Source organism: Mustela lutreola, chromosome 10 (genome assembly GCF_030435805.1).
Source record: "Mustela lutreola isolate mMusLut2 chromosome 10, mMusLut2.pri, whole genome shotgun sequence".
In the NCBI taxonomy this organism is placed as follows: domain Eukaryota; kingdom Metazoa; phylum Chordata; class Mammalia; order Carnivora; family Mustelidae; genus Mustela; species Mustela lutreola.
The window spans coordinates 79,653,969-79,677,156 of record NC_081299.1 but is presented as its reverse complement, the minus strand read 5'-3'; the positions used below and the strand labels follow the sequence as shown (position 1 = coordinate 79,677,156).

Genomic DNA, 23,188 nt, shown 5'->3' with positions numbered 1-23,188 from the left:
TTAAATTTAAATTTTAACTGTTCACCATGGCATTTTTCAAGCACACACAAAAGTAAAGAAAATAGTGTGGCAAACCCCAGCTTTATGAATTATCCAAATTTTGGCCAGGAGAAGGTGTCCTGAATGAAAGAGAAAGTTGGGGGATCCTGCCCTGGAATTGAAGACCCTTGGCATTCCCCTGGGAGTGAGCTATACAACATTCATGTCTTGTCGGGGGGAAAAAGGCTTAGAACTCTGCCTCTCTTCCCTCTGGAGAATGGTAATAACCCCCACCTGGCAGGGACTGACTGAGCCTGAAAAGTGGGTGGTATGGTTGGGCGTCACAAACAGAACGTCCTTCCTTGGCTCTGCCTGACCTCTGTACTCTCAAGGGGAAGGAAAATGAGGAAGGATCAGACAGAGCCCAGGGGTTGCTAGGCTGGGAGCAATGAGCAAGACTCCTCTCGCTCGGAACCCTCCACTGCCTCCCTCCCGGCAGCCGCCTGCCTGCTGAGGTCACCTGTGACCTCCAGGATGGCATGCTTGTCCTGTTTTGCAGAGTGATGACTACTGTAAGGATAAGCACCATAAAAAGCGGAGAGAAAGGGTTAGTGAATCTGCCCCTGGGCTGTATGGACCCCATAGGGAGGGGGTCTGGCATGCTTGTCAGTGAACCAACTTTATTTAGCTTAGAGGTGTGGAGGAGGCCATTGTCCCCACTCAGCTCCGGCAGCCTGCGAACGGATGGATTGTCTCCCCCAGAAGCATGATCACTGATCTCTCTCCCATACTGTCATTGTTGCTGTAGGGCTTTCCTTCTGAGAAGCTGCAGTCCCCACTTCTCAGTCATGATGCCGCCACACCTAGTCAGGCGGCAGGGGTCAGGGAAAGAGGAGGGAATGTAGAACAAGAAAAATCTACATTTTGGTCTTGGCTCTGTTGTTTAATGGGTTCAATCCTGTTGTTCTGTTATTTAATTTGCCTGTGGTCAAACCCCTGAGCAGCACTACCCTCTTTCAAAAAATGGGGATAACAGTATTTTACCCCAGAATGATTTAAAAACCCATATAAGTATTATTAATTAACTGCACCGGCTTCAGGCAACATTGCACAAAAGCTGAAGGGTTAATTTAGCACTTTCCACGTTCTGCATCTGAGCCAATTCCCCCTTATTCCCAAGTCCCCCTTCTCTGCTTACCCTGGAAGCACCAGATGCCTCTTGACAGCTAATCGAGAAAACAGCCAATTAAATTAATATTCACTAAAGTGCTGGTAATTTAATCTCAATAGAGGAAATAATGCATATTTAACAAGGGCTTACTAAGTGCTGGGCACTGAATGTATTTTGTGAGGTTCTCACAGCAGTCTCATGAAGTATGTCACTGTCATCCCCATTTTACAGATGGGGAAACTGACATGGAAGTAAGACATTTGCTAAGAATCATGTAGCTAATCAGGAAAAACCGGGATTCTCAAATGCGGACATATCTGATTCTAAAGCCAGTGCTATTTGTTTATTTGCTATTTGTTTATCATTTTTTTCTTCAGGTACTATAATCTAGTGATTTACAGTACAAGCCTGAGCCAGATGCCGTGGGTGCAAAGCTCAGTGCCTTTTCATATCACTGTGTGACCTGGACAGGGACCATGTCCTCATCCATAAAAAGAGTTAAAAATAGTGCCACTTTGGGGCGCCTGGGTGCCTCAGTGGGTTAAAGCCTCTGACTTCGGCTCAGGTCATGATCTCAGGTCCTGGGATGGAGCCCCGCATGGAGCTCTCTGCTCAGCAGGGAGCCTGCTTCTCCCTCTCTCTCTGCCTGCTTGCGATCTCTGTCAAATAAATAAATAAAATCTTAAAAAAAAAAAAAAGAATAGTGCTACCTCATAAGATTATTGTTGGAATTAAATGAGTTAATAATATATGTAAAGCTTTAAGAATGGTATAGGGCACATAGTAAGCACTATGTAAATTATCACTAATTATGAAAGCAGTCAGTGCTCAAGGAAAAAATTCATACAGTTTCAAATAATATTGAGGAAAAAGCAAAGTCCCTTCCTGCTCACCTGTCAATTTCACCTTTCAGTTTGATGAGAGAAAATTCTGGATGGCACAGTCAGTTAAGCGTCTGGCTCTTAGTTTCAGCTCAGGTTGTGATCTCAGGACCCTGAGACCGAGCCCTGCATTTGTCTGGTTTCATGCTCAGGGCAGAGTCTGCTTCAGACTTTGTCTCCCTTGTCCTCTGCCCCCCTCCAAATAAATAAATAAACATTAAAAAAAAGAAGAAGAAGAAAATTCTTTCACACATTTTGTACATGTAGACACATAAACCCACACAAATATGTAAGCTCGTGATTTTTACATTAATGGAGCAATTTGCTTTTTTCACTTAGTGGTATTTCAGACGCCTTTCGGTATCAGTTCCTATAGAATGACCTCATTCTTATCAGTTGCACAGTGGGTGCATAGACTAGCTGTGCTGTAATTTAGTCATCCTTCTGCAGGTAAACACTTTTTTATTTAAACCACGATCAGTGCTGCCATGAATATCTTAGTGTGTACAGGTGAGTATTTCTGCAGGACTAATTCCTAGAAGTAAAGCTTCCGGGCAAAGGACACTTTCAGAGCCAAAGTTCTATTAGGTCACCCATTAAGGATTAACATTGTTTTACAGAACAGAGGACTATACAGAGAGGTTGGTGCCTCATAGAAAGGAATCTGCAGCTAATCTTGGAGTTTTAAGTGATAACATTGTTAGGACGATTTTTTTTTTTTTTTTTAAGGACACGGAGTGAGTCTTGCTGACTTCCCACAAACCATTCTATTCAGCTGAAACCTACTCACGTGGGAAGCCAGCTTTGTTATCAAAGATTGAATTAGTACATCCAAGCAAGTCAGGTTTTTCTTTCAGTTTGACTATTCCTGTTTAGGGGAGCTGGCAGGCTTTGTGTTCTCTTCATTTCCTCCAACTTTCCAGGTTCCTTCTGCTGCATTAGACCATGCTGGCAGGGCTCCCCTCCACCTAGGCTGGGGCAGCCTACAGCATCTAGTCTGAGCCCTTTCCCACCATGATTCAAGATGGCAGCCAAGTGGCCATTGTACTAGGTTTTACATACATGTTTTCTCTTTCTTCATTTCTGTAGCAAAGCATTTCTTTCCCCAAACTACCCCTTCTTTATTTTGCCAGCATCAACAGTCCATCTCCAGGACTTTGCACTCTCCCTTCTCTCTGTACACAGAACAGGGGACCTCTGCCGAGCCAGCGCACCTCTCGCTCTGTGTCTGCACAATGCTATCTGATGACGTACTCAGCTTCCTGTCTCCTCAGCCTAGTGATGCTTTCCATAATGTAGGGCCTTATGAGTTGGTTTTCTAAGTGACATTTTAAAAAAAATGTTTTATTTTGGAGAGAGGGACAGTGAGTGGGCAAGAGAGTGGAGCCAAGACGGGCAGGGGGAGAGGAAAAAGCAGACTTTCCACTGATCGGGGAGCCCGACTCGGGGCTTGATACCAGGACCCCAGGATCATAACCTGAGCCAAGGGCAGATGCTTAACCAACTGAGCCACACAGGCACCCCAAAGTGACATTTTAAAAAATATTTTATTTACTTATTTGAGAGAGGGAGAGAGCATGAGCAGAGGGGAGGAACAGAGAGGGAGAGGGAGAAGCAGGCTTCCCACTGAGCAGGAAGCCAGATGTGGGGCTCAATCCCAGAACCCTAAGATCATGACCTGAGCCGAAGGCAGACACTTACCTGATTGAGCCACCCAGGTGCCACTCTAAGTGACATTTTAAATAATAAAAATGATACATGTTTACTAGAAAAGAAAAACCTGAAAAGGAGAGCTTTGTAAATGCAGAAGTTCAAATCACCTGGAATTCCATCATTATCTAGACATATTTCAGTGTATTTTTTTTCAATTATTAAATACATTGAGAAGCTTATTCATGCAAAGCTGGTCATTAAATTAAGAAAGTAGCTAGGGAACAAGTGTCCAGAGCTTGGTGATGAGGCAAGTCCTGAAACTGGTAGTTCAGATGTAGACCATCAGGTTGAGGTGTACCTTATATAGAAAATAAGCCTCCGCTGTAAAGAACCGCATCTCTTTACCGCTCACTCACTCATTCGCTAAGTGTCTGAGGGTCTTTCCAGCCATGGGCCTCCTCCAGGGACTTCTTTAGCCTGTCTCACTGAGTTGGCAGCCATCACACAGACCTTTTGGAGGCTGAGCTGATGTCCCTGCTCCGTACACAGGGGATGTCCTTGAGGGCAAGTCCATGGCTAGCTCTTCACACGGCAGGTGCCTCAGCCGTATGGTTTCTGAAAAGACTGCCATGCTGGCTGCTCTGATGCACGTCAGAGATGCCGGCTCTTCATGTCAGCGGTTTATTATATAGAACGTGAAGGGAATTCTGTCTCTCTGTCTGCAGATGTTCGAGTTCAGGCTTCCTGTTTGGTCTTGATAGCTAAAACATCCATTGTTTCTTACTTTTTGTCATTTAGGGCTGGGCCAAGCTGGAATTTTAGTTCTTTTTTCCTTAAACTGCATTTTGCCCGATGCCTGTCCCAGCTGTCTCTTCCCTAGTGATGTCCCAGAGTAGGTGGAGGTCAACAGATTACTCTGTAGCAGGAAGGGGTCAACTCTAAGTTGAGTGCTCCCTGGCAAAGTCTCTTGCAACTGTCTAGAAGACATCACCTCCCTGTCACTGGTTATGTTGTCCCTTCATATGTCTTTGGTCCAGGGTTTTATTGTTTAAACATTAATGTGGAAGTGGCTATACACTTGGAGAAATTTGAATCCTGGGACAACCGAGTGGCTCAGTCAGTTAAGTGTCTGCCTTCAGCTCAGTTCATGATCCCAAGGTCCTGGGATCAAGCCCCGTGTCGGGCTCCCTGCTTGGTGGGGAGCCTGCTTCTCCCTCTCCCTCTGTCTGCTGTTCCCCCTGCTTGTGTTCTCTCCCTCTCTCTCTGACAAATAAAGGAATAAAACTTAAAAAAAAATTTTTTTTTGAATCTTAAAATTGTTCATAGCACAACCTGCACCCATGGCATTACATTTATTTAGCTTATAAGGGAGCTTTACCATTAGTACAAAGATAGAGGACAAAGGGTCTAGAAGCCTGGAGTTCATTCATTCATTCATTCAATAAATATATATTGACTGCCAATAATGCTCCAGGCCCCAAACTCAGGACAAAACAAAAATAAAACCAGACATGGATCTTAGATTCTTTAGAGCAATGGATGTTAAGCAGAAATAACAAAAATAAATGTGTGACTATGAACTGTGACAAATGCCAAGAAGGAGAGGGGGCTAAAAGGCACATATTAATGGAGGACCTGTTCTGGACTTGGACATTCTAATTGGGGTTGGCTATTTAATTTCAGGGTGCCTCAGTCTCCCCATCAGTAAAATGGGGCTACTGCTACCCTCTGTGACTCACAGACATTGAGGGAGGAGTGATCACGTACATGAAAGGTGTTGAAAAATGTTCAGTGTGCCTAGACTGGATCACGTTACTCTCTAGCAAAGGCAGGGGCTCTGGCCTCTTCCACAGTTGTCATCAAGCCAGGCAATACTCAGCCTCTTGGACTGCAGACCTTTGACCATTTTCCTTCACCTGCCAGCCCACTGGGGTCAGACAGACCTTGGGTTAGCCTTGGTTCTGCTCCTTACCACTACAGTGAATTTGGGTAAGTTACTTAGCTCCTAAAATCCACTTTTCTTCTTTGTGACATGAGGCACTAATAGCACCAGCTCGTGGGTTAGGGCTTAGCATTGTACTTAGCTTGTAGTTACTTCTAACCCAGTTATAGCTACTGTTATTGTCATCATTATCACTGGTAATTACTAACTCTTGCCAGTTATTTCTTGGAATAACTTTGGTCATTTTGGTCCTTCCGTTCCCCCTACCACTAGCCTGGTCAAGGCCCTTGTCATGTGACAATTGCCATAGCCTTCTAATCAGTATCCCATGGTGATTTCTTTGGTTCACTCTGCATGGTTTCTAGAATGAGCTTCCTAAAGTAACAGTGCTTTGCATATATCAGCTCTTTTCTTTAACATTATCATTGAAAAAAAATTTTGCAGCTCATACTACAAAGAGCTAAGCTTTCTAATCATGAAAAGACCTACAAATGGATAGAAAAGTGGGAGTACTGATGCCAAAAGGGAAAACTAAATGACTACTGAACATGAAAAGATGAGCAGCCTCGCTTATTATAAGAGAAATGGAAATTAAAACTGCAGTGAAATTCACATCTTATCAGGTTGACAAACATTCAAAAGTTTAATAAGACCTTCTGCCCCTCATAAGGGGAAAATCTTACATTGCTGGGAGGTATAAATTGGTACAGTCCTAATGGAAGGCAATTTGAATCACTTAATAGAAATTGCAAAAGTGAATACCCTTCGACTGGGGAATTTTACCTCTGGAAATTTACCTTACAGATATGCTTGGACATACCAATGGCATACATACAAGGTTATTCATTGCAGTATTGTTTGTAATAGGAAAGGATTTGGAAACAACTTAAATGTCCATGGGTAGGGCACTGATTGAATGAATTACAGCACATCTCTTCAAAGGAGTACAATGCACTACTATGAGAAAATCTCTGAGGCATGCTGCTAAGTGAAAAAAAAAAAAAAAAAGCTAAGTGTAGAACTGTGGGTATAGTATGTTACTTCCTGTAGTAGGAGTCAGGGATAACATACACACACTTAGAGAAGCTCTGCTAGGAATACATGATATTAATTGTGGTTTTGCCTCTGGTGGGAGGGGGACTGGGCAGTTGGGAGAAAGAATTGAGAAAGGGACTTTTCATAGTATACCACTATATTCTCGATATTACCTAATCAGAAAATTATGGTTGACCATTGAACAATGCAGGGTTTAGGGGCACTGACCTCAGTGCTGTTGAAAATTTGTGTATGATTTTTGACTTTCCAAAAATTTAGCTACTAATAATCTGTAGTTGACCAGAAGCCTTACCTTACATAGACAGTTAACACATATTTTGCATGTCACATGTATTATATAGTGCACTGTTACGATAAAGCAAACCAAAGGAAAAAAGGAGGAGAAAATACACTTACAGTACTCTCTGTCCTGTATTTATCCAAAAAAATCCTCTTATAAGTAGACCTGTGCAGTTCAAACCCATGTTGCTCAGGTGTCAACTATATGTTTTAAAATGCTATTATCCATCCATTAATGTATTGAGCACCTACTATGAGCCAGGCACTGGGGGTACAAGTGTGAAAGTAGTTGTGTGGTGAAAAGACCACTGAACTTAAATTGTGACTCTGATTTAAATTATGGCTCTGCCTCTCACTAGCATGGATCCTGGCACATAGTAGGCATGCAACAAATATCTGTTGAATGAATTTATGGTTGACATTACTTAACCTTTCTGAGTCTATTTCCTCCCATATAAATGGGGCTAAAGATGGTTCCTGTCCCCCAGGGGTATTATGAAGACATAGAATGTGTCATGAAGTAGAGTATAGTTAATGATATCCACTATATACCAGGCACTTTCACATTTATTATTTCCTTGACTTCTCACATGCATTCACTCACTCACTCATGAGGAAATGGAGGGACTGAGAGGAACAGTGACTTGCCCAAGGCCTCTCGACATGTGAGTTGTCTAGTCTTTCTTTATTGCTATCTCCCTATCATGTGTCACGAAGTAGAACCTTTATATATAGTAGGTGCTTAGGCAGTTCTGAAAATCAAGAAAATCCAACATGTTTTATCACTGTTTTTAATGACACTTCAGAGCAGGAGAAAGTCAGTAAGTGTATTTCTGATAATTTAGTTTAGATATATACCGGCTGGTCTGACATTCACTGCACTAAACACTTCAGGAAAATTCACCCAAAAAAACCTTTTTAAAATAAATATATAATAATATATATTATATATTACATATAATATAATAACAAAAACACCTGTGAAGAAAATGTAGAAACTCATTCTTAAGGATGCTGTACTTAAAATCTTACAGACTTGCCAATAATTCTTTCTCAAAAGGATGAAAATGACATAACACATATGCAACGTAGGGGTGCCTGGGTGGCTCAGTCCATTAAGCTTCCGATTCTTGATTTTAGCTCAGGTCATGATCTCAGGGTGGTGAGACTGGGCCCCAGGCTTGTGCTGTGTCTGGAGACTGCTTGAGATTTTCTCTCCTCCCTTTGCCCCTCCCACTCCCCCAAAGACCCAGTGTGGCACAATTTTCAAAACATTTTTACTGGAATAGAACATGCAAGAAGAGCAGTGCACAAACCAATTTTTATAAAATGAAGGTCAGTTATAAAATGGACACATCTATAAAACCAGCACCTGACTCAAGAAATAGAGTATTATTACCTGCATCTGGAGCCTCCTCTGGGCTCCCTTTCCATCACTACCCAACCCAACCCTTTAGATAATCCACTCAAGATAACCGCTATCCCTCAAGATAACCCAATCCTCAAGATAACCACTATCTTTACCTTTAAGATCATAGAACTGTTTGTTTTTGGAATTCATGTATATGGAAGTATATAGTATGTATGCATTTGTGTTCAGCTTCTTTCACTCAACATCTTATTTGTGAGAATATGATCTTGTTGAATATAGAGGTAGTTGTTATTACTGTATATTATTGCCCAGAGCTTATCTCTCTCTTTCTGGTGGACACTTGGGTGGTTTCTTTTCTTTTTTTTATAAGATATTATTTATTTGACAGACAGAGATCACAGGTAGGCAGAGAGAGGAAGGGAAGCTTCAACCACTGAGCCATCCAGGCGCCCCCCGGGGGTTTCTTTGCTATAAACATTTCTGAACATGTCTTTTGGTGAATGTGTACATAAATCTCTGTTGAGTAGACAACAAACCTAGGGATGGAATTGCTGGGTCACAGGCTACATGCTAATTTCACCAAACAGGTCTGTAAAGTGTTGTTCAAAGTTCTCTAATTTTATCCATTCTGGTAGGTGTAAAGTGAGAGATTGCATCTTCAGTTTTCATTCTGGGATGATTAGTAATTGAGAAACTTTCCATATGTTTGTTGTTTTGTTTCAAGAAATGCCTGTTTATCCCCTTTTGAGAAATGCTGTTCAAATATTCTACCTATTTTCAGTCAGATATTCTGCCATTTTCTTGCTGGTCTGTAAGCATTCTTCATAGATTCTGTATACAACTCCTTTATTGGATACATGTGTTGCAGTGATCTTTTCTCCCTTTGTGGCTTGACTTTTCACTAATGGTGTCTTCTGAGGAACAGGAGTTCTTAATTTTAATGCTGTCCAATGATCAGTTTTTTTCCTTTATAACCGGTACTGTGTGTTTAAGGAATCTTTGCCTTGCAGGTCTTTCTTTTCTTTTTTCTTTGGATAGGTTTATTATCTTTCACATTTAGATTTAAAATCCATCTGGAATTGATTTTTCTTTTTACATGGTGTGAGGTAGGGGGAGTCAAGATTCTTCCTTTTTCTGCATGTAGGTATTCAGTCAATCCAGCATCATTTACTGAAAAGACATGCCATCTTTTCTCAGTGCATCGCAGTAGCATCCTTGACATAAATCGTGACCATTTAATGTAGATCAGCTTCTGGACTCTCTATTCTATTGGTCAGTTTGTCTACCCTTGATGCCAGTTACTATGTCTGTAGCTTTATAAAGGGTCTTGATTGCTATCTGATAATGTAAGACCTCCAGTTGGCTCCACTTTTTCACCCCACTAAGCCTACCTAGTACTGAAACGCCAATTCCACGTCCCACTTTGCTTTCAATTTGTCCAGGTGGGTATGATTGATTTGCCTGTCCCAGGATTTGGTTATTTGTGGTTACCTGGATCGTTGCCTCATCAAAGCCCTTTAAACTGCAAGCCAGCCAGGTGTCTGCAGACAGCAAAGCCGACCAGCCGGGTAATTAACGCGGGGAAGGGGGGAGGACTGGAATAGGGAGTATCGTCCCTCCTGAGGGGTACAGCGAGGAAGCGGCCAATCCTCACTTCAAGACTTTTGGGAGGGCGGGGGGAATACAAGGGGAACCAAACTCTCGAACCCGGCAGAGGAGGGCAAGGCGAGGTCACGGCATGTAAATGTCTCGGGGTTCCGCGAGGGCGCGCGAATCGGCTAGCCGGGGTGGGGCCGCGGCGCCGCAAATCACCAGTTGAGGGCTGGAGCGCGCGCCGCGGGCTCAGAGCCGCGCCTGCAGCTGCCGGGGCCGGGGCGGGAGCTGGAGGAGCCGGAGCCGCCGCCGAAGCCGCCGCCGCCGGAGCCACCCGGCGCACGGGAGATCCGCGCGCGGGCTTTTCTGCGGGCACGCCCCGCCGACCATGAGTGGCCCGCGCCCTGGGAGCAGCCGCGGCTGGGGGGCCGCCGAGGGGCGCCTCTGAGCCCCTAGCCGGAGAGCCCCGGCACCGAGCGCCGCGCGGGGAGGTGAGTGTCGGCCGCGCGCCCCGCGGGGTTGCTGGTCGTCCCAGGGCGCCTTGGTCTCCCCCTCGTCTGGGAGGACGGGCTGGGAAGTTTGTTGGAGAAAGTTAGGATAGGGGGAAAGTTGAGCCGGCGATCCCCTGCCCCCAGCAGAGTTGGGGTTTGGGGGCGGGAGTGGCTGAAGTGCGGACCCGGCTTGTGCCCTCAGGGCCCTCGAAATTGGCCGGTATTCCCCAGACGTGGCCCGCGGCGGGAGCCGCTCAGCGCAGTGCCGTGAGCATCTCTGCTCTTTGCTCGCGAGCGGCATCTTCCCGGCCACTGGTCTCCCCCGACCCCCACCCTGTCCCCCGCCGGTCGGGGCGGCTCGGCCGGCCGCCCTTGCTTGGCTCGTCCGGTCCCCTCTCCGAGGGGGTCGGGGGCGCGGGGGCCTGGGGGCTCCGCTGGAAGCCCTGGGCTTGGAGGAAGCGAGTTTCTCCCCTAATCTCCGAGAGTTTGCAATGAAAGCGAAGGAGCCTGCCCAGTAACTGTTGACAACATCCCCCTCCCTCTGTCTTTGTTGAGAAAGAATGAATAGTTGCTTGTGTCGCTCCCTCTGCGTCGGAGAGGGGAGGGAAGGGGAGGTGTAGGGAGGGACGGTGGACGCGACTGGAAGAGGTTCGGATCTCAGCCCCTCTTTCCCTAGCGGCAGCGGCTGCCACCACTTTAAAAGTTGGATCAGGTGTAGACACTTGTCTGGGAGCGGTCGAGTGGGCTCCGAAGCAGCTGGCAAGGCGAAGTGTTCCGTGGGCAACACGGTGGGTTGTGGCTGGGGTGGAAAACTGGTTTTGGCATTAACTCGTTTGAGGAAGAGTACACCGAAGGGGCCAGAGCATTTACCTAGCCTCGCGTGTGCTTTCGCCCAGAGCCATTGGCTGGGATAAAAAATGGAGCCAGGCGTTCAGAGATTTTTTTTTAAACCTTGAAACTTATCTCCCAAGGCTGCACAGATCTGTCCAAGGAAAATACATTGGCGGAGGGAAGGTCAGTTTGGGAGCGGATGATCTTCCTGCACGTTGCCAAGGACGGAGGCAGGAGGAAGGGGAGGCCTCGGTACCGAGAGGGGGTTCAACAGAGCATCCGTGCAGGGGCTGCCCAGTTAATAGTGGCGAGGCCACAAGTCAAGCTGTTGTGTGGGGGTATGCAAAATGTGAAATGTGAAAGGCGTGCCAGCTTTCTCTAAACCTGCTGAGAAGCCTGGCATTTCCAGATGACTAACCAAGATCTCAATCTCCTGTTCATATAGAAAGGACTTTATCATGTAAATTCTGTGTTGTGTTGCTTGAAATACAGTCCATGGAAGAATTATTCATATCTCAGTCATTTGGCTAGACTTCATAAATTTACTTCGAAAATAGGGATACTCTTCATTTCTAAACTGAAGAAAAACTTCATTCTAAGTGCCTAAGCCAATTTTTTAATCTTCTCTTCCTGTTTGACTCTACAGAGAGGTTACAAAACTCCATATCCAAATGAGAAATTCTCTGTTGGGGTCATAATTGGGCAGCTGACCCAGTTACATTTCCAGAGTTTCAAATTGGGCAAAGCTTTTAACTCCCACATCAGGTGACCCTCTATAAGTTTAACTTGAAAAATAGCTCATTTTAGAAATAAACTGGAAAAATCCAAACAAGCGGGCTGCCTGTCTCTGCCTTGACTAGCATGTGCTCTTCAGTTTCTTCGGGACATCTCTGCAAAGCCAGCGAGTTGGACCGCTGGTCAGGAGCACTTCAGAGACAGCCGGTGAGCAGGACTAGGAGGGCAGCACAGAGGGTGGGAGTTGCTCAGGCTCAGTCTTGTCCCTGTTGAGATTTCAGCTCTTTGGACATTCACAAAGGTCTCATATGTTCATATCAAGATGCAGAATCTTTGACCTTTGTATATATTTCAAGGTCTGGCATTAGACTGAATTAGGACACCGTGTCTGTTTACCTGCATAGTGGAGAGAGGTGACGTCAGGTGGCCAAAGTCTCACCTGGGCTTTTCTTTTATTAAAGACTGCCTGTAGGCTCTCTTCATGGGCCTGTGTGTGTCTGTGTCCTACTTGGTTTGGTGTTTATGTCTATGGCTCTGAGCTAAAACATTTACCTCCCCATCCTTCCTGGCTGCGGTGTTTCCCAGAAGCAGTGACTTCTTTTGTGAACTCTCTTTGTAATAGGGATACCATGCTGAGCAAGACAGACCTGGTCCCTGACCTGCTGGGAGGAGACCGGCTGTTTATTGAGTTCTTGCCACATGTCCAGGGCTTTCTGTACACTGTTGCATTTACTTTTCAGAGCAGTCCCACAGAAGAGCTATTTTTAACCCATTTTTACAAATGGGAAGCTGTCAGAGAGGTTGAGTAACTTGTTCCAGGCCACACAGTAAGTAAATGGCAGAATAGGGATTTGGCCCTGTGAATGTCTGTCTTCAAAGCCTAGGTTCTGAGTCATACTGTGTTTGATTAAAAAAAAAAAAAAAAAAAAAGGAATCACAAAGTACATAAGAAGCATGTAATGGCTAGAAACATTGAGACAGAAGCATCACCAAGTAGAGAAAACCTGGGAGCCAGGAAGTGGAGAATTGGGGTTAGTCTTCACCATACTTTTCCAAGCACTGTGCCAACCTTAGAGTCTCTGATTTGCCCCGTACCTGTCCTGGAACTCCCTTCCCAGCTTCTCTTGACTGGTTCTGTGTCTTTTTTCAGGAACCTCTTCAGAGAAGTCCTCCCATACCACCCTCATCTAACTAGCTCTCCATCCCAACTGGTATGTTCTATCATTTCTTCCTGGTTTGTGTTCTTTAGGACGATGAGGCTGGGATATTACCTGGTATGTTTTCTTGTCTGTTTTGACTGGACACCCCCTCCATCCTAACTTACACTCCATGAGAGCCAGGACCCTGTCTAGTTTTTTTAAGTCTTCATCCCCGCTACATTGTAAGCCCTCAGACAACATATACTCAGTGAATGAACATTTACTTCCTTTATTTGGGCCTGATTCTCTGAGATCCTACTTATATGTAACACTCTGAGATTCTGCCTGGTGGAGTCAAATGTAGTAAGTGGCTTTGCTCTCAAAATGAAAGGTACTTGGGGCGTCTGGGTGGCCAGTCAGTTAAGTGTCTGCCTTAGGCTCAGGTCATGATCCCGGGGTCCTGGGATGGAGCCCTGGAGCCCCAAGTTGGGCTCCCTGCTCCTCAGGGAGTCTGTTTCTCCCTCTCCCTCCCCCTCCTTGTGTTCTCTCTCTCAAATAAAAGTTAAAAAATTGAAAGTTACTTACCTTGAACCTAGATCCCAACTACATACCATGTACTTCCTTCCCTTGGATTTGCCCTAGGTTTCTAGAGTCTGGAAAAAATAAAAGCGAATAAGGGTCAAGTAGGAAATACAGGGAGTACGCTGTAGTAAGGTTGTAAATGAGTTCCTTCTACCTATAGTTCCCCCTTCTGCCCTCCGTCCCACTTTTAGTTATAATTTTTGGAAGTTGTGTCTCTGGTCTGGCCCAACTCCCCCACTCTTAGGCTGAGTCAAGCATGACACTGGGCCCAGGGTTGAGCCAGTGTTTCCAAGTGACTACACACAGGGCAAGCCTATGTTTTAATGAGGGAAGAGTCCCAATTTCGAGGTAGTGGGTTGTAGAGGGGAGCCTGGCTTCCATACTTCAAGTTTGTCTGCAGCTAAGAATTCTCTGGAGGTTTCAGCTTGGATAATCTTCTCCCTCCGGTTATTAAACTCTGCTTTACATCATTCAGCTCAGCATCCCATCCTCAGCAAAGCCTTCTCTGGCCACTGGCTGAGTCTAGACCCTGGTCCCCACTCTGTGCTCCCATAGCTCTGAGACTCACCAGCTTGTGTGGCCGGGACTTGCTGTCTGCTTCCACCACAGAGTAGTAACCTCGTGAGTACTGTTGTTGACACTGTCCCCAACTCCAGTCACAGTACCCACCATGGAGGAGGCCCTGCATCCTGTGTGTGGTGATGAGAAGAATGAATTGATGCTTCTTTTGAGGGACCCCTCCTCATTGCCATTCTGTTCTGTTCCTTGGGTAGCCCAGTCCGAGTGCGAGTCGCTCTTTACCAAAGAGATTTGCTTATCTAGTGGGCCTCAACCCCGACTCCACTTTGGACAATACTGGTGGCTTTCAAAAGATTGATGCCAGGGTCACACTCACCGAGGTTCTGATGTCATCGGTCTGGGTCACAGCTTGAGTGCCAGGATTTTATTTTGATATTTTTTAAAGATTTCATATACTAAGCGGGGTTGGGGAACAAAGGGAGAAAGACAAGCAGACCCCACACTGAGCACAGAGCCAGACGTGGGGCTCGATCCCACAACCCTGAGACTGCGACCTGAGCAGAAATCAAGAGTCAGAGGCTGAACCGACTGAGCCACCCAGCGCCCTGGGTGTCAGGATTTTAAAAGCTTCCCAAAGATTCTTATGTGCAGCCAGCTGGAGGACTGCCACTGCCCCCTGCTCCCCACCCCAGCTTCAGGTTTTCAAAACTCAGTCCTTGCTTTAGGCCCTATAGGCTCGAAGCAGCCATGGTGAGAGAGAGCAGGAATATAATTCATGGATATTGTATGGTTCCTGACAGTTTAAGAGGTACTTTCACATCTGTTATCACAGTTGATAATAACAAGCTAAGGGATCTGCTCTCTGGTTTAAATATTCCTTTTATGTTGATGATTTTTAAAAATCCACATCCTGTTCTGGCTCCTAAGCGAACATACCAGTATCTCATCTCCTAAGACTGAATTGCGCCATTGGTTCCTCACGCCCCCAGCTCAGCGGCCAGCCTCTTAGCCTCCCTCCTGCAGGAGGCCTCTTCTTACCCACTCTGCACATTACAGCATCGTACTGTCCTCCCATGGCTGTGGCTTTGAGCTCCTCATTCTTCCCTCTGTCCCTCCTTTGCTTGGCCACTGCATGAGGTCAGGGTTCTAAATCCTTCCTCACTGGCTTGTGGGTAGCAGCTTGACTGGCCTGCCTGTCTCCCTTCTTTCCTTTCCAGAAGTCCAGGAGTTACCCACTTGGACACAAACCGGCTTCTTTCTCTCCCTTCCAGATCTTCTCTGGCACCTAACCTTGGAGGCACCTCCTTGCCTCTAGCATCCTCTCGGAAGGCTTTTCCATACAATTCCTGACCTTTCAGAATCTTTCCACAATGTCTCATCTCTAGCATCGCCCTGTTTGAGATGCTCCTCAAGTCAATTTGTTGAGATTAATTGTTCTTCCCTCCAGCATATGAAGGGTCCCTGGTGATTCTGAGTTCCTGGTCAGGGATTGGGGCTGATACATCACTGATTCTCTAAGTATCTTATATGGAAGAAGTATTTCAGTGTATTTTGAATTGAAAGTAGGAAGGGCACGTGTTAACCCTCAATGCAGAGAGTAAACTGAAGTATGGGAAGCTTGCTGAAGGGCATTCTTGAGCACTTTAGCCCTGTTTTGAAATCGAGATCTTGGATAAGCAGAGAAGAAACCTGTGGCCAGAAGCGTTGGAGCCAGGGCAACCTTTACCCATCATAAGAACTGGAGAGAGTTGTTCAACTATCCCTCTGCATAGAAAGAGGTTCTGTGCTGCTCTGGGACTCCCCAGCAGGCTCTTTGGAATGATCTAGGCCTCCCTAGGGTGCTGACAGCTTGGACAGGCAAGCAGTCACAACTGTGAGGGGCGGTGTGTGTGTATGTGTGTGTGTGTGTAGGGTAAAGGAATCCTGGTAGGCTTACGTCACTGGTGGTTAGGGAGGGCCAGGGAGCTTGGATTTCTTTTTAAATAATGATGACTAACATTGAGTAAGTTCTGACCTTGTGCCAGGTGCTGGCCAGAACCGGGAGCGGCCCACATGGGGACTCATAGTCCTATTGTTTCGCACCCCCGTGAGCCAGGCCTTCTGTGTGGTCACAGTTTGGCATGGAGCAGACAGGCCCCAGAATGACCAGGTCTGGGGAAGAAGGAAGACAGCATTAGAATCATACACCTTGTAGGAAGGCTTTCCTTCTGTCCAGCCCCTGGCACTTGTGTGTTTCTGTCTGTCGCAGGTGAAGCAAGGGATTGTGGATGTTTTGTTGTCTGTCGTTCCCCTCGTGCTGCCTTTATCCCAGTTCTGCGCTCTACACCGTGAGCTTCTGCAGCGGTGCGCTTGCTTATCTTCAGGCCACATCCCAAGGCCCCAGTTCCTCTGTGGAACGGACTCTGCAGGGGTATTATTCAGTAATGATTTTCACTCCAAGCTGTCCTTTTGCAGTGGAGAGGGGTGGCCTGTGAGGAATGGGGGCTGCAGGGCTTTAGGACAGACTACAGAGCAAAGGAAATGTTTTGCTCCCCGGTGTCAGGGAGGCCAGTGCATCAGGCAGACTGAGTTAGGCTGCTGTGTTGTCCAGACCAGTCTGGTTCCCTGGCGGGTGGGATGGATTCTGGATCCTTAATGTCTCCAGGGACTAGTTCTAATTTTTATTCAGGCATGGATTTCTTTTCCTATAATATTGGCCTTAAAAATGACTTGTCTAATTTGGCTGAGGCCAAAACCATAGTTTGTTTGTGGGAGGGGGAGGTGGGCGTATGCTGCCTCTTGCTCAGGGTGAACATTTCTGCTAGTGATCGTAGCTGGGCATAATTGTTGGGTCTACTTTTGTATACAACCTAGTACACGTTTTCTTTTTCTTTCCGTACTCTTCCCTCTTTCCCTCCTTTTGTCTTATTTCTCTTCCTTCCCATTCTTCCCTGACTACAACATGCTTGCTGCTTAACCCTGCTAGTGGCAGGCATGTTTCCGACCCCTCTGGGGGACAATGTACCCTCACCCCAGGAGCTTTCCTCTGCAGCTGAGCCCATTCATGTAGGGAGGAGTGACCCACCTCCTCACCCCTGACCCTGGCCCGTCTTCGTTAATTAGAGTACATTGATTTATTGGTAAGCACCAAGTCTTTGCTAGAAAAAATTCTGCCTGGTTACCCTGGGTAGCACAACTGAGGGGCCAGTCGGCACTGATGTCCTAGCAGCTGAGGAATTCCAGTAATCTCCACCTGTTCTTATCATGTACAGGGTGGTGGGAAGATGGAGGCTAATTATCTAACATTTATAATGTGTTCTCTAATGCACTTACCTCGAAACCTTGAGTACTTCCTCAAGAGTCCTTTTTGTTAGTCATGCTTTTCCATCAGCTTCGGTCATCTGAACTAATAAAATGGCTCATGTGCCCCTAGAGTCTCTGAAACACGTTTGCCCTTTTCCATCAGTGGATCTGCTGCCAACCCAGGAGAATTCCTCTGTAGGATCAGAAAAGGGACATGGTTAAGCTTCCCATTTGTATTACATTTCACTGGTGGTGCCATGCACTGTTTGTCCTGTTAATGCTCCACGAACCTGTTCTTCTGTTCTACGGTTCGTCTCCATTTCTATTTGTGAGTAGGAAGTCCGTTCTTGTGATGGCCTGAGATTCATGTCTTTGCTCTTTTCTCTTCCCTTTAGAGGAGCCGAGAATTATGGCTGCAGGAAAATTTGTGAGCCTTCCCAGAAACATGCCAGTGAATCACCAGTTCCCTTTGGCCTCGTCCATGGACCTTCTGAGCAGCAAGTCCCCTCCAGCTGAGCATCCCGGAGATGCCTATCAGGACGTGTCTATACATGGCACCCTCCCACGGAAGAAAAAGGGCCCTCCTCCCATCAGGTCCTGTGATAACTTCAGTCACCTAGGGACCCTGCCCCATTCCAAATCCCCACGGCAGAACTCTCCTCTGACCCCGGCCATCATCCAGGAGCACCCCCTGCAAGACTGGAAAGGCGAAACCTTCACCTTTAGGTAACTTCTTCATTTATTTACTTTTTTTTTTTTTTTTTTTCCCCAGAGAGAGAACCTGGGGGGAGCGGATGGGGTGGGTGCAGAGGGAGAGAGAGAGAATCCCAAGCAGGCTTCACACCCAGCGTGGGGTCCAGTGCGGGGGTTGATCTTAAACAACCCTGACATCATGACCTGAGCTGAAATCAAGAGTCAGCCACTTAATGGACTGAGCGACCCAGGCGCCCCTTCAGGTAACTTCTTTAATGCCACAAGTGAAAATGACTTGGGCTTTTTTGAAAAAGCCTTTCTGTTAGGGAATATGTCAGCTGTACAGAGCATAGCGAAGAGTTTACCTCCCAAGGGCCCACCACCCTCCAGCTACTCTGGGCTTGGGCCTGGGCCAGCCCCATGTCCTCTGTACTCCCGCCCACTTGCCTTCCTCTGCGATTATTTTGAAGTCAATTTCAGCCCCTGTTTTATCTGTAAATATTTTGGTATGTGTCTTTCAAAGATAAGTACTCTCATTTTTTAAAAAAAACATAGCATAAAAAACTATAACACCTAAAAACTTTAACTGTTTCTTAGTATCTAGTATTTGAGAGTATTTTTACAGCTGACTTCCTATATATTGCTAAGTCCCTCAAAAGGAAGCACGGGTATATGTTTTTGTTATCATGATATCATATTCTGAGCTGTGTCCATCTGATTCTATAGAGATGCCAAGATGGCTGTAAATTAGGACCCACATCTCCAACATGCTGAAGTAAAATTTGGTCTGGCTCCATCATCGGGTTGGCTTCTGAATACTTTACAACAAGGATTGATTTCTCCTACCCACTAGGGATCTGGGTAAAAAAGCCTTACGGTTATAAAAGCTTCTTGTCCGGGGTTTGTATTGGGCCTGGCTGTGATTAGTTTCTGCTTGTTAGAGCTGGTTTAGAAACTGCCTTCCTTTTCCTGCCGGGGAAGATCAGCAACCTGTGATGTTATCGGGCAGAGAAGGGGCTGGTTCTTTCTGTTTTATCTCCTGGTGTCTCTTTTTGTCCGACCCTGCAGCAAAGAAAGCCACTTTGATCCTAGCTCACTTCTTTGTTCAATATCTATATATTGAGCATCTTTGTCAGAGTACATTGGTTTTTTTTAAGCACTAGAGCTTCACCAGGAAAGTTCTGCCCAGTCCCTCTTAGTAGTGGAACCGAAGGGCTGGTCCGACCTTAAAGATGTTCTGGCAACCAAATTTTTCCAACAGTCTGCTCTTGCCCTTTAGTGGGGTGAGGAAGGATGTGAACTGACAGGATAGTGATGAGGCATCTGAAATGGTGTCTTCCTGGTGCCACTATTCTAGTGAAGGGCCCAGGTAATACACACATTAATTGCAGATTAAGTGCTATGAAGGAAATCGCAATAGACTGAAGATTTAGTGGGCCTTTTTCTTTTTTTATAATGCAGACAGGTCTCTGAGGAGATGCTATTTGAGCTAAGACCTGTGTAATGAGAGAAGGCAGCCATGGGAAGAACCAGAGGAAGGCTGTTTCAGGCACAGGGAGAGCAGTGCAAAAAGTTGGAGGTGGGAACAAGTCTGGCATGTTTGAAAAAACTCCAGACGAAGCTGTTGTGGCCTGTGGCTGCTGTGTAGCAAGCTGGGAGGTGGACAGTACAGATTCCTGGGAGAGAGCTAGGCGGGTAGGAGGTCAGAATTTGTTTTAGGGCCCTAACTGCAGTTGTATAAGAAGAAAACAAGTAGAGGCCAATATACTCTGTAGAAAGTGCTGGAGAGTCCTGAAATGTTTCCGATGTCAGCTCATAAGATTCCCCAGGGTGTCCTGGGCATTAGAAAGCCCTGCACCTGCTCTGCAAAATCTAGCTGGGTGACCTCCCAGCTCAGAGAGCTCACAGGCAGCCCGCTGGCGGCCTAGGTTGGTGTGGAAGTGGCCCAATTTGGTATTGTTCATACCGAATCACTGGCATGGAACACGCAGAATGGGTGCTGTCATTGCTCCCTCTTGGGAAGGTTAAGAGGCAACCAAGAAGAAGAGCTTCTGGCCAGCCAAAAACAAGCACTCCTAGAGTCAGAGCCAAGTAGTCCCTGACTTCCTGTAGCCACTTTTTATTTATGGAGTTAACTCTGTTGTGAGCTGCATGTCCACTGGCTCTGGCTGGGTGCCAGCTCTCACAAGGGGGCAGCTCCCAGGAGCCCCAAGGGGTGGTAATGGAGTCATCTTTTCTATCTTGAGGAAGTCCTTGATCAACACCCAAGGTCCAAGCCGTCAACCCTGCCAGGAGTTCAAAGCTTTTTGATTTGAAAATGACTTGGACAGAGGTCAGATCTCTATAGAAGATCTTATCAGATGATGGGCCTGAGTCCTTGGTTTGAAGTCCAGGCTGTGGAAGACTTGACAAGCTCTGCTGGCTTACGTGTGTTTATCATTCAGAACTACATTCGTCCAAATTCACAACGCCGTCGCTTAACTTAAAATACCTCATTGTGAAAGGCGAATACAGGAAGTAAAGAACTCATATCCTTTAGGGTTACTGCTGAGTGAGCAGGTCATGTCGAAGGATCATAAAATCCCATTTTGCTCCCTGGCCTTACTAATAGATTTTGTTATTTTTAAATGTTATTTATTTACTTATTTTTTTGAGTAATTTTATTTATTTTACTAATTTACTTATTTCTACCCCCCAACATGGGGCTCAAACTTAGGACCCTAAAGAGTTTCATGCTCTCCCAACTGAGCCAGACGCCCCTGTATTTGGTTCACGCAATGCACTTTAAAAACTATCTTGAGGTGTTCCCGGTTTTGAGGAGTTCAAAGTACCTTGTATTATTATTTTTATCCTTTTAAATATTGCTGATATGATTATTAGCTGCCTCAGTTCCTTTTTTATTATTTTTATCCTTTTAAATATTGCTGATATGATTATTAGCTGCCTCAGTTCCTTTTTTGGAACAAGCCACAGGATTAGCAAATAAAGCTTGTGCTCCTGTAAAGGAAGGGACAAAAAGATATGAATGAGAATCTGGGCCCCCAGATGGGGAGGACTGCCTGAGGTGCCTCAGCAGAGCTGCCCTGAGGGCGAAATAGCATTTCTAGACCTAACTCAGCTCTTACAGCTCAGCTGCTATGAAAACACTAACCACCCACTGCTCACTCACTCACCACTGGAAGCTGGGAACTGGTAAATTTTTAAAAAAATTTTTTAAAGATTTTATTTATTTGAGAGGGAGAGAGTACGAGCCCAGGGAGGGGCCAGGGCAGAGAGAGAGGCAGACTGCCCCACTGAGCAGGGAGCTCCACACCGAGCTTGATCCCAGGACTCTGGGACCATGACCTGAGCTGAAGGCAGATGCTTAACCCACTGAGCCACCAGGCACCCCATGCTGGGAGCTTTTAAAGTTAAGAGTTTTAGATCTCTGGCCCCAAGGTGTGAGACTAGTTAGGTTTACTTTTAACAAGATTATTGATTTTTTTTTTTTTTTTTGGTTCGGGGGACTTGTTTGAGGTTAACTTTTTTTGGCCTTACTTGTTACTTTTCATAATGAATTCAAAGGTTAATTTCAGTGACAGTGACTTGCCTGACAGTTACTCGACAGTGACTTGCCTGGACGTCAAGTCTGAAAATCTTCCATTTTGTCCTGTTTGCTGTTGGCACAATGATAATGGGGTCATCTGGGAAAGCCCAGACCACTTTTCTTGTACACCCCACCTATACTCAGAGGGAAACCCACCAGACAACACCTTTTTGCCTTGCAAAATACTCTGATAAATTTCAAGTTTGCTATTTTCCTGACAAATATATTTAGCTCATTAATCTTTAAAAAGTTACCCTTATTATAATTGCATATTAATTGAATATCTGCCCTGTGGAAGGCCCCAGGCAAAACAGAGGAAATTTCCTAAAAATCACCTAAAATTTTGTACTATTAAGCAGTCTTATAAACATGTGTCCTAGCCACAAAAATTACTCTCTCTCACATTTTATATTTTTAAAATATCCTTAATGATATGATCATAAATTATCCTGTGTGCCCATCCTCACCCCACGTGAGAGACCTGGCAGATTTCATCATGAGTAGCAGCAGTTTTTGTTCTCATTCACAGTTGAGAAGGTGGTTCAGGAATGTTGAGGCACCTGAGCTCAGACCCTAGTGGGTGACTGAGCAAGGATTAGAACCCAGAGTGCTGTGGGTCCTTCCCCAGACACTGGGCCCCACAGTCTTCTGAAAAGCTTGGCCTCGGCTGGGGGCATCTTCTGAGCTATCCTTTTGCCTGGAAAGCTTGCAGTCCCCAGAGTCTAAAACCCAGGGCACCTTGAATACCCACCTTGGGGAAATGGAGTCTTGGCCACCAGGAGCCAGGCAGAAGGCAAGCCTGGAAGGGAGAGTTGGTCTCTCCTCATTTGGAGACTGTATCTCTTGGCTTTGTTGTTGTCTTGGCTGCCCTTGGATGTACTTGTGGTTTTGAAAGGTGGCCAAAGTGAGAAGCCAGGGTGCTCTTAAACCTGCTGCTTGATGTCACAGAAGGAGCCTTTGTTGTGCAGGCAGAGTAAGGCTTCCCCAAGAGGTGGGCAGACAGGATTTCCTCTCGACAGGAGCATTTGTTTGACTGCTGTCCCTTTGAGTCACTTATCTTCAAGGGTGAATTTTTATTTGAATCTGGGACCTTCCTTGGGCTGAGAGGGGACTGGTTCCTGTTGTCGAGATGTCTGTGTTGTCGGGATAGCCAAAGGATTGGCTCTGGGAGAGCGGTGCAGGTCCTCTTCCTGTCTTCGGGTACGTGGAAGCATGCATTCCTGGGAACAGCTGCCTGGTGCCTAATCCCTTCGGCCCTGTGTGCTGTGGAAGCATGTGGTGGGACAATGTGATGTTTCATTAGTTTGCATGAGCAGAGCTGACTGACTAGTCACAAGTGTTTTAACTGACGGGACCCAGAAAGTCTGCAGAATGATCCCAAATTAAAATCCGGAATACTTTTCC

At 45.9% G+C, this 23,188-nt stretch overlaps 1 protein-coding gene and 1 long non-coding RNA gene across 4 annotated transcripts in view; one reads left to right on the top strand and one right to left on the bottom strand.

Annotated features, from left to right (window-relative positions):
• Nucleotides 1-661: 661 nt before the first annotated feature.
• On the bottom strand, nucleotides 662-22,701 carry LOC131810585 (uncharacterized). Its single transcript, XR_009345602.1, has 5 exons — nucleotides 22,536-22,701; nucleotides 17,536-17,698; nucleotides 14,273-14,393; nucleotides 13,708-13,775; nucleotides 662-842 (listed from the first exon to the last, which is right to left on the bottom strand). It is a non-coding gene; the product is annotated as an uncharacterized LOC131810585 (long non-coding RNA).
• BCAR3 (BCAR3 adaptor protein, NSP family member) overlaps nucleotides 10,188-23,188 on the top strand; it is a 110,179-nt gene continuing 97,178 nt past the window's right edge. Inside the window, exons 1-3 of one of the 3 annotated variants that reach the window (XM_059138572.1) lie at nucleotides 10,188-10,417; nucleotides 13,134-13,194; nucleotides 17,901-18,231. In XM_059138572.1, coding sequence (XP_058994555.1) covers nucleotides 17,915-18,231 — 317 coding nt within the window. In that variant the 5' untranslated portion in view covers nucleotides 10,188-10,417; nucleotides 13,134-13,194; nucleotides 17,901-17,914. The remainder of the gene's footprint in view (nucleotides 10,418-13,133; nucleotides 13,195-17,900; nucleotides 18,232-23,188) is intronic. The other 2 variants (XM_059138571.1, XM_059138574.1) reach the window with 2 other exon arrangements.